The sequence below is a fragment of the Anarrhichthys ocellatus genome, unplaced genomic scaffold (genome assembly GCF_004355925.1).
Source record: "Anarrhichthys ocellatus isolate YVR2014 unplaced genomic scaffold, GSC_Weel_1.0 scaffold14, whole genome shotgun sequence".
Taxonomy (NCBI): Eukaryota; Metazoa; Chordata; class Actinopteri; order Perciformes; family Anarhichadidae; genus Anarrhichthys; species Anarrhichthys ocellatus.
Window position 1 is genome coordinate 3,758,619 of NW_022280044.1, and position 10,579 is coordinate 3,769,197.

Below are 10,579 nucleotides of genomic sequence, written 5' to 3' on the forward strand. Positions count from 1 at the left end.
ACTTAGATGTAATGCAAAAAAAGAACATACATTCTACACACATGAGCTGAGAACGACATAAACACATAAACATACCTGGGCAACAGGCTTGGGTATTCACATAATGGCTGTTATGTGAGGTAGCAACACTGCTATTCTATAATTTCACAGGGCAGAGTTTATATATAGATACACACACATATATATATATATATATATATATATATATATATATATATATATATATATATATATATATATGAATAGATAGCTAAATACTTATTTGTGTTTATATATGTATCAGCTGCATTCTGCATGTTTGCTTGCAACCCTTGTATAGACATTTTAAAGCGCTTCAATCATTTTATTTAGCTTGCCTCGACCAATGTAACAGATATTAGCGCCACTTTATTTTGCAATAAGAGCACTGCACTGAGTTAGGTGGGAGGATGGCGCTTTGGTGAGGGGGGGGACCACTATCATTGCCAATTGCAGAGGAAGACAACAAATTAGTCAGCCAGCTACGCATTCGCTGGTGGACTAAATATCTGATCCTGCCTTCATCTTTATAGTAAAGGACTGTTGCGCCACACAGGCCACACAGCACAATGGCATTCTGGGAAATGTGTCCAGCTCAAGTGCCACAGTCACACTCTCTCTCTCTCTCTCTCTCTCTCTCTCTCTCTCTCTCTCTCTCTCTGAAAAACCAGCACCCAGACTTGTTTGAACTTCCTGTTGATTTCCCCCTTTTTGATTTTCACACTCTTGATTGATAAAGGAGGTCGGAAGGTGGCGAGCATGCCTCTGTCTTTCACACGCCAACGCGTGCAAACACAACACACAGCTGGTACCAACTACAACCTTTAACCCTTCTCTTTGGTCACCCCTCTTTGCCACACTTACTGTAACTTAACCTGTATATTGAAATCGAGATTAGTTTTTTTTTTAATATAGTATATATCTGACTGTAATGCCAGTGTTACTTTTCGAGCAGGTTGATTGTTAACCTGCTATGTACGGTAGTTTTACTTGTTTCAGGTGCAACACGTCACTCTTTATATTTCCTGTCAGGCAGCAGGTTTGTGTTTAAGATGGCACTTTACTGAAATATATGTATTATGTTTGAATTACAAAGATGCAGCGGTTGATTACCTGTCTATGTTTATTTTACCTGCTTATTTTTTTTTTTAAATTCTTTGGTCACAATGCATTTCTGAATCTTTTAATTGAATGCCAGCGTGGAAATGTAATTCAAAGTGTATTTTGAATTTCAGTGTAAAGGCTTACTAGGACAGCTAAAACGGGTCAGTGCTGCCACTGATTTTTGACTTAAATCGGAGCATCATAATAAGGTAACTTGTTTGCAAAGAACTTCAATATTTTGCAACATTGGCATATTCAAAACATATGGGATAAAGACATGTGTTCCGAAAAAAAAACATTTGCTATGATGCATTTGTGTATGTGATGTATTTAAATTTTCTCCTCTTTTGAGAAAATCTAACTTTCTCTTTTAATGTTTACCTCGCACAATTGCCAACGCCACTTTGTTCTTATCATTCGAAGTATTTTATTTGCATTTGAAAACACACACAAAAAAAGTTTATATTGTCCTGGCTGTTCAAGTAAAATGTACAGTAGGTGAGACTTCATCGATGGCAGTGGAGTAGCAGGGCAAACTCAGCTACTGGTGTTTACGGTAGTGTTTTTTAATCTGTCTGTCTTGGGACCAACACCAAACCTCGTGTATGGATAAAGACGCTAGAGTTGTATTTTTCGTAGATTTAGGAGAGATGACGGTCTCGTTACAGGCTATTAATAGCTTGTGCATGTTTAGGAGCTCACGTTTGGTTTCATCACCACCATAAGTGAACTTTGTAGCTCACTCCTCTCTTCATCTTTCTGCAAAAAGGGAAAACGCAAAGGCACTTTTTCTCGTCAGCACAACAGACCAACATAATTCACACTTAGCGCTCTTTAAACTTTGGAGAAAGGGAACTCTGGCATTCTTGATTTTTTTTGGGATGTATACAACCCTTTTAGAAGAACCATCAAGGTCTGGGTTCCAATTTCTTTTTGGAGCTATTCCTTGCCAGATCTTTAAATGTATGGTCATGTATATGAATTCATTTTATGTACCTTTTTAATTAGTATCTAGTTTTGTGGACAGCTGGCATGATGTAAAAATACGGACTTATACTCTTGGTATTTGCACACAATCTCTTCAGTGCGCGTCTTTTTGTGAGGACAAAAGAAACGTTGGTTGACGAGCGGGAAAATAATGGAAAGAACGTCAAAAAAAAAAATCTAAAAGAAATTTCTAGATCTATATAACTTCCCTGCTGAATGTTTAATGCTTTTATGGAGAGCGGAGGACATTTGGCAGATTTGTCCAAATCGTTTGATTCCTGCAACCAAATAGAAATATTGCCTTTCTTCAAAGTGCAGTGTGGATGTACAGTATGTCTTTCAGTGAGGTGCATTTATTGTTCTGCGTGATGGATAATATTGAGCAGCGAGATGTGAGTGAGAGAGATATTTAGATGTGTAAATATGTATTAAAAAGCCACTAGTTAACTGAAGTTGTGGACCACAGTGAAGAGAATTTAAGGATCAGGGTTTTCCGATATGAACATTAACACCTATTATTGCATTTACCTTACATTAGAGCAAATTGTTATAGTTACACGTGATTAACATGTCTCATACGTGGTCATTTGATTTACTCTGACACAGTTTTAAATGAGTTGTAAAAGGTTGGAGCCTCACAAGCAGCAGGGTTTACCACGGCAGGGCAGAGTTACAGCAGGTTGTCAGGTTGTTGGATTAATCAGAGTGTCAATTGGAGACACTTAGGAGGGGTTTTAGTGGCATGGAGCAGCTGGGTGAACTGTTTCCGATTGGTAACGATAGTACCAGCTTGAGGTTGAATGAAAAGGCTGCGGATGCTTTGGAATGAAAACCCATTTGCTTGCTTGCTTCCCTGTTAAATCCACATTGAGCATTCTCGAACCCAACTTCATTGTGTGCAAAACTTTTCTAATGCATCTTCAATCGACCTGAATCGTCTCTTGAGCGCTATGTTGGAAATGTTTTTTATTTTTGTACGGAGAGCGGTATTATTCAGAGGAGGAGGCGGAGGAGGAGGAGAGAGTCGGAGAGGCAAAAACCTGCCTTGAGATTTTTCACGAAAATGAGGGCTTCTTCAGTTTACAATGGCCTTATTTTGTGTAGGAGACATTGCTATCACTATTGTAGCACACAACTGAAAGTTTTGACAAATGTATTTTGCTTGAAATATTGTACCGAAGTTATATATGTGTATATTTATAGTTTTATGAATGTATTTCTTAATCCTTACACCAGAACTGAGTGTAATTTTTTTGTCATCTTGTTTGCTATACCGTCTATTTGAAGACTTTCCAGGGACCTCGCCTGCGTTGGTTCAGGCAGCCCCTACTCTTACTGTACTGTATACTGTATGTCTTATTCTTTGTGTGTTCATTTAAAAAAAGAACAGCTCTGTGGTTGAAACAAGCATGAGTTCTATCTGGCGAAATACATTTGTATTTATTTAAATCGCCACGATGGGTCTCAAGCAGAAAAGATTGCCACCCCCCCACCCGTACCAATTAACTTTAACTCAATTTATCTATCAAGCAGATGGAATATTTAAAATTGAGCTTGAAAATGTTCGCCGCATGGTTACTCTGATGATTTTCATGTATTTAATCTTTATGATGGTATGATTATGGTGATAATACTTATAATAATGACACGTGATCACATCAATTCGACCCAGTACAACGTCAAAGGAAAGTCATTGAGATGCAAAAATCTTGAAGTAGCATGGATTTAGCCTTCCACTTTCTGAAATACTTCTTGTGGCAATAACCATTTCCTGTAGCCTCTACTGTTGCCGGGGGGCGTGCACATCTGGCCTCGGCCTCTGTGTCACTAATTAGTCGTGGAAACCTCTGGCTGAATCTGTGTCAGCACAACATGATGAGGAATAAGGTTTGAAGTCAAATCCCAGTTTTAAGCACTTGAAGCAATTCAGACTCAACAGAGCATGTGATGCATTGTGAATAACTGCTATTTTATGATAGCCCCCATGAGCAGCACATTTTTGTTTGGGAGTTTTTAGTTTACTTTCATTTTCTTACGAAGCATGCATTCCAAATGTCTTTTTACCGATGTAGCAGCAAAACGGAGCTGAGCTGATGGGCAAATTGTTAGTGAGGCATGTTTGTCTTCATCCACGTCTATAAATGTCGGTAATCACAGCACAAGTCTCCTCAGTAGCCATTTTGTCCTTTTAGCTGTCTGTCAAACTATATTAAGGCCAATGTAGCTCCCCTCCCCACTATCAAGACAACCTTCATCTTCATAAAGCCCAGCAAAGCACAATTTCCAACACTGAGGTAAATCTTGGGAAACAAATCTAAAGACGGATGGAAGCATCTGCCGAAATAACAGCCCAGTTGAATTGGATTGCTGGTGTCGGTAGATGATAGGTTGTCCTTTCTTAACCGGCCTTAACCTTTCCACCGGGGAGCGCTCACAGTGTACGTTTTAAAGGGCAAAGCATAGCAGACCGTCTGAGGAAAGGATGCTTACAAAGAGGAAAAATGGAGCTGTAATTTTATACCTGTGCTTTGTAAATGTTTTCTATGTGCAGTATTTGATAATGTAAAACTGGTATTTTTGTGGTTTGTACGCTGCAGAATTGATAACTTAAGGTGCACGTAGTTTTGTAAGAAAATTGAACCAAACTGAGGAAAAAAATAACAATTTTTGATTCAGAAGCCTGTATTTGCATGCCCTTTGACATCTGGACGCAAAGTCAATAAAGTTAATTTAAATCACAAACATTTGTCAGGTGTGTATTTGTAACTGTAAAGTCCCAGGCTAAAAAAAAAATGTTTTCTGCCTCAATTCATGCATACGCCTTACTCAAACAGCCAGCAGAATGTCAGCATTTGGGACTGAAGACCTTCAAATCAACACAATATATAGAATTTAATCAAAACAATATTTATTTTGTATATTTTCACAAAGACAAGTATCATGTGTTACATATTCTCAAACGCAATTGACTAACTTGTGGAGACATAAAATCAAAAGGGGCAAAGCACGTGAAAAGAAATGCAGAACTAATATACAGTACATGTTCATCAATGTTGTTTAAGGAACACTCTATACATAGATATTCTGATAAAGAATAAAGTACACAATAGCTTGATTGACAAGTACATAAAAAGATACATTCCTTTAATTGCTCTTATTTCACAGAAAAAATAGCAGACAAAAAAAAGGAACTGAATACAAGCAAACTAAACTTAAAAGGTATCGCCCACAGAGATAGATTTATACTGCTAGCTGACAGATCTGCCATTACACTGCGAAGACGACACGTTGTCTTATGATGATATTGCTCTCAGCGGAGAAAGTGACTGCTGCAGTCACACTGTTGCCTCAACTGCCACAAAAAGAGCTAAAATCGAAGAGAAGAGAAGTTGCTGAGTTGTGAAAGGCTTTACAACTGCGTCAGCCGTGTCACAATTGGCGCCTAATTTGACGTCATGAGATTAAAACATAGTTGAACCACAGAAAATTCAAAAGACACCAGTGTAAATTGCTTGACAAAGTCGTAGAATATCAAAAAACAAACGCACCCCAGCAACACTCAGGTGTGCGTCTCCAAAAAAGGAGTCCTGTACAGTCGTGAAACACATTCAGGACGCACATTCGTTGAGACATTTTTTCGGTCTCGATCGGAGACCGATTGACATGTAGAGAGGAACATTCAGAGAGACACATTCAGATATCACAATAAACATACAGTATATATACAATCAGAGATAAACATTCTCTACATGCAATTCAGTGGAAGAATCTGAAACATGGCGGATTTGTACTTTAAGTTGTCTCTTGCCTCCGTCCCCACCTCTCCCTCTATTTCTCTCTTACTTACAGACATTCAGCATTATTTGAGGCCTCTATTGTACAAGGTAGATTAACTTGAGGTGTGTGAGCGTTACCTCAACATTTACATACATGCAAGTGACTTTTTGAGTGTCCTGCTGAGGAAGTTGCACAGTGAACTGATATTCCCAGACATTCATCATGTAAGAGCACGGTTGACCAAACATACTTTAAAAGGACTGCTGAATTGAATGTTACACTAATCACTAGTTAAGCGGCTGCACAGATGTAACAAAGCATTGGAATACTGTACAATCATAATAAAGCTAGCGTTGATCTTTGGTCTCCCAAATCCAGTTTTGGATTTTAGACACTGATTATATATTGATTCTAAAAGAAGCCCTCTGTTGATTGGGTAGAAGACATCATTAATACGGGCTGTTTAGGTAGGTTGTGTAGCTGCTTTAACTTGTGAGGCAACACGAAAAAGGATTTCTTAATTGTTTTTATATATAAGTATTTAGGAAGGGGATACATGTTTTCTTGTAAGATTTTATAATTTTTTCCTACTTATGCAGAGCTAGGCTATTTCATTAATGCCCTAACCTTAAATGATTCGTCACTTTAAACCTTGAGGTATCGAACTCTTAACTCCTCTGTGAGCTTAAAAGCTGGCTAGAAAAACATTCGTAGTTGCTCCTTCACAAATATGGTTGCGGCTTAAATATTAAGCTAATTGTAGGATTCTGTTGTGACTTATATTCTAAGAAACTTTGCTAATGCTAGGTTAAACTAACATTTTGGCTTTGACCTAAACTGAACGCTAATTTACTTTCTTGTCAAGAGTTGGAAGAGAACATCAATAGCACTCTCATGTGTACATGGTATATGAAGCTAATGCCAGCAGCCGGACAGTTTAGCGCAAAGACTGGGAAAAGGTGGAAACAGCTAGCCTGTCAAGGTACAAAATCCAGCTTCCAACATATCTAAAGCCTATTGATTATCACATTATATATCATTTCTTTGATCTGCAAACAGTCAAAGTCTTCGGACAGAGCCAGGCTAGTTGTTATTTCCTGTTTCCAGTCTTTATGCTAAGCTAAGCTAACCATCTGCTGGTGGTTGCCTCATATTTGATGTACAGACTCAAGAAGGGTATCGTATCAATCTTTTCATCGAAGGCTTATCAAAAAAAGCAAATAAGCATAATTCCTAAAATGTCGAACTATCCAACAAATTAAAAATGATTAAACCTTACCCTTGCAGCAAGGTATGTTTCCATCCTTTTGGGGGAAATGCATCTTGTTCCAATAAATGTCAAGATTCAGGCACACAGACCAATTGAGTTTAGCTAGGCTAACCTTCTTAATTCTGATTCTGATCAAGTAAGAAAAACTTTAAAATTCTCCAAAAAACAAACGTCAAAGCAGTTTGTTGACACCCACATACAGCGGATGTGTGCACACACACACCAACATGTTAGGTACAAAGAAAGATGTGTAACCTCTGAACCCTGTTGTCTTGGACATCATACCAAATTGTTCTGAAGGCAAACATGGAAATATGCAAAACATGGCCATGGATGTGTCGAGAAGAGGAAGCATGGTCAGAGAGGAGAGGGAAAGAGAGGTAGTAGTGGTTTCCCAAACCTTGATCTTCTTCACACTTGTCTCCTCCTCCTCTTCCCCCTCCCTTGCATTAGAAAATGTCTCCTGGAGAGTCTGACCCACAGATTCCTACAATGCAGTTTGCCTCTCTTTTGTCGGTCATTGGCATTACATCACTTCCTGGATAGATGAAATCATTTCCAAACGTGTGCCGTCATGTGCGCTGAGCTTGGAGTTGTTGAGCCTCCCGTCTGTTGACTGCTGTATCCCGTCATGCCTTTGGTGTTGTAGAGATTGACGCCGGCCACATGTTGAGTCATCTGAACAACACAAAACACACTTTGTTATGAACAGAACTCTTACTACCCAAATTCATCCAGGCCAAAACAAATACACATACACACACCTGGGTCGTATTCCACTGTAGCTGCTGGGCATGTTGCACTCCGTACCCCTGCTGATGAGGTAAACCTCCAACCTGCTGCTGTCCCATAACACCACTCTGCTGCTGTACCATCACCCCACTCTGTTGTTGTTGTCCCATAATGCCATGATGCTGCTGTACCATCATCCCACTCTGTTGTTGTTGTCCCATAACACCACTATGCTGCCGTACCATCACCCCACTCTGTTGTTGTCCCATAACGCCACTCTGCTGCCGTACCATCACCCCACTCTGTTGTTGTTGTCCCATAACGCCACTCTGCTGCCGTACCATCATCCCACTCTGTTGTTGTTGTCCCATAACGCCATTCTGCTGCTGTACCATTATTCCACTTTGCTGCTGTCCCATCATACCCTGGGTCATGCCCGTCATGTAGGGTGGCGCCATAACGGCACTCGGCTGAGCCATGGCGCCTTGCTGTCCCATCATGCCGTTCTGTTGAACTCTATTCATGCCGCTCTGTTGCTGTCCCATCATGGCCATCTGGGATGTCATCATGGCACCTCCCATTCCACCTGCCTGGGCTAAAGAATGGTACGATCCGTACGGGTGCGTTGGGTATCCCATTTGGTTCATGTACAAGCCTGCTGAAAATAATCACACATATAAAGTGGCCATATTGGCAATTGGTAAGAAATTAATAATGTTAATTCAATAGTCTCTTTGATGAAACCAACTGATCCACTAAATTAAGACTGAAGGAATCAGGGAGAAAACAACATTTGAGAGTAGGTTTGCCTCACCGTGAGTCGACATACTGCTGGCGTGCACTGAGGGGGTGGAGGCATAAAGGGAGAGAATAGAGTCCTTGGACAGTTTCTTGACAGTGCCCTCCTCTGCTTTGGGTGCCGAACGCAGGAACAGACTGAGGTTGTCAGGCACCGAGGCAGTCACTCTGCTCTGAGGCATGGAGCTGGAAACAGGCTGGAGTGGGAGGGCAACAGGGTGGCATGAATAGAGAGACAGGGAGAATGCAGGAGAAAGTTGTCAACAGTGGAAGGATGCAAGTAGGGGTGACAAAATCGACAAATGGTATCTACAAAGGCAGATTCAAACAAGAGTCAATCTATCGCTCTTTGAGGGAGAGTGGTGCTTTGAGCTGAATGCTAACTTTGGCATGCTAACATGCTCACAATGCTGGTGTTTAGCATGTATGTTCACCATCTTAGTTCTGCATTTTAGCATGCGAACATTTGCCAATTGGCACTATAAAAAGCACAACTGAGGTTGATGGGAATGAAAGTTTTGCATGTATCGTAAATGACAAATTGAAATTTGAACCTGATGATGACGATACATGAAAATTCAGGGGATCACTAAAGTTATTACTACTCAAGGGCGATATTTATGTCTGTATTTATCAGTAATCCAGCAAGTAGTTGTTGAGATTTCCGTCTCTATGACAAACGTCAACCTCATTTTGGCGCGCTAGATAAAAATTCGTACTTTTGGTACTATGAATGTCCGTACAAAATTGTATGTTAATCCATCAAAAATACATCAGTCTGGACCAAAATGTTAGACCGACCGACAGACTGCCATTGCCATCCCTAGAGGCGTGCAAGTAGCATGGCTGCAGACATAAGGGCTCTGTGGAGAGCAGACTGTGTGTACTATTTGCAGTGTGTTACCGTGGTTTTAATGGAGGAAGCAGAGGAGGGTGCTGGCAAGGAGCTGAAGAGATCCAGTGCAGAGTGTGCCAGAGGTGGATTGGACACTGCCGGGCTCTCATTACCGTCTGGTACGCATCCTCCACCATTAGACACTGCAGCACTTGGAGCAGGGCCATCTAATATCGGGTAGATGGAAGCATGTATGATTATTCAAAATGATTAGCGGCTCAAGTACAACCCGTCTACTCCTCTAACTATTTCTTTCTCTTCCCTCTATGCTGTAAATGGGTGTTAGGGTGTACATGTGTGTGAGGTGCAATACCTAATTCAAGCAGGTCTGTAACAGACTGGAGATCTGTCTTGGGGCTGATGTCTTTTTTCTGTCATAACAGAGAAAGTCCATGTAAATTTATGTCTGCGTTGACGAATGAGCTTGAATCCAGAATCCTTTCAGTCCAGCCTCCCTGGTGTTGAAATGACCTTCCCAGTCCAGTCAGAACAGTTACGCCCAGTTTTCCCGAGCTCGCTGAAAACTCCCTCAAGATGTACTTCCTCTCATGTCACCTTCTCCTCACTGACTGACACCCTCTCTCCTCTTTCTTTAGCTCCTACTCTTCCTCTCCTAGCACTCCCAATCGCAGTCTATTGCTACACACACATCAGAGCATCAGCTTAATGCTAGAAAGCGAACAATCTCTAAGGAAGGTCAGTTCTCTTTTAATGCTGCGATTCAGCCGGTACTCACCAATTTCATCTTCTCAAACACAACGGGTTCCTTGGGTATATTGTCACAGCTCTTTTCTTTCTGTACAGAGAAAATCAAATGGTTTTGTTGAGCAAGCGGGCACTTCAGTTAGAATGGCCCTGTTCAAGAGTACCATGACAGTAGTAGATAAAAAGAGGCGAGACAAGAGAGTACGTTACACAGTTTTTGTTTCTGCTGAGACACAAGCACAAAGCTTTTTCTGTATGTGTGTGTGTGTGTGTGTGTGTGTGTGTGTGTGTGT

The 10,579-nt window shown here is 40.6% G+C and overlaps 1 protein-coding gene across 2 annotated transcripts in view; it reads right to left on the reverse strand.

The window, feature by feature from the left end:
* Positions 1 to 4,995: 4,995 nt before the first annotated feature.
* Positions 4,996 to 10,579, reverse strand: part of smap2 (small ArfGAP2) — a 16,186-nt gene continuing 10,602 nt past the window's right edge. The window contains exons 4-9 of one of the 2 annotated variants that reach the window (XM_031853731.1): positions 10,318 to 10,377; positions 9,895 to 9,952; positions 9,591 to 9,748; positions 8,703 to 8,883; positions 7,921 to 8,543; positions 4,996 to 7,834 (exon numbers count right to left, since the gene is read on the reverse strand). In XM_031853731.1, the coding sequence (XP_031709591.1) occupies positions 7,709 to 7,834; positions 7,921 to 8,543; positions 8,703 to 8,883; positions 9,591 to 9,748; positions 9,895 to 9,952; positions 10,318 to 10,377 (1,206 nt within the window). In that variant the 3' untranslated portion in view covers positions 4,996 to 7,708. Of the gene's footprint in view, positions 7,835 to 7,920; positions 8,547 to 8,702; positions 8,884 to 9,590; positions 9,749 to 9,894; positions 9,953 to 10,317; positions 10,378 to 10,579 lie in introns of both variants that reach the window. The other variant, XM_031853730.1, reaches the window with a different exon arrangement.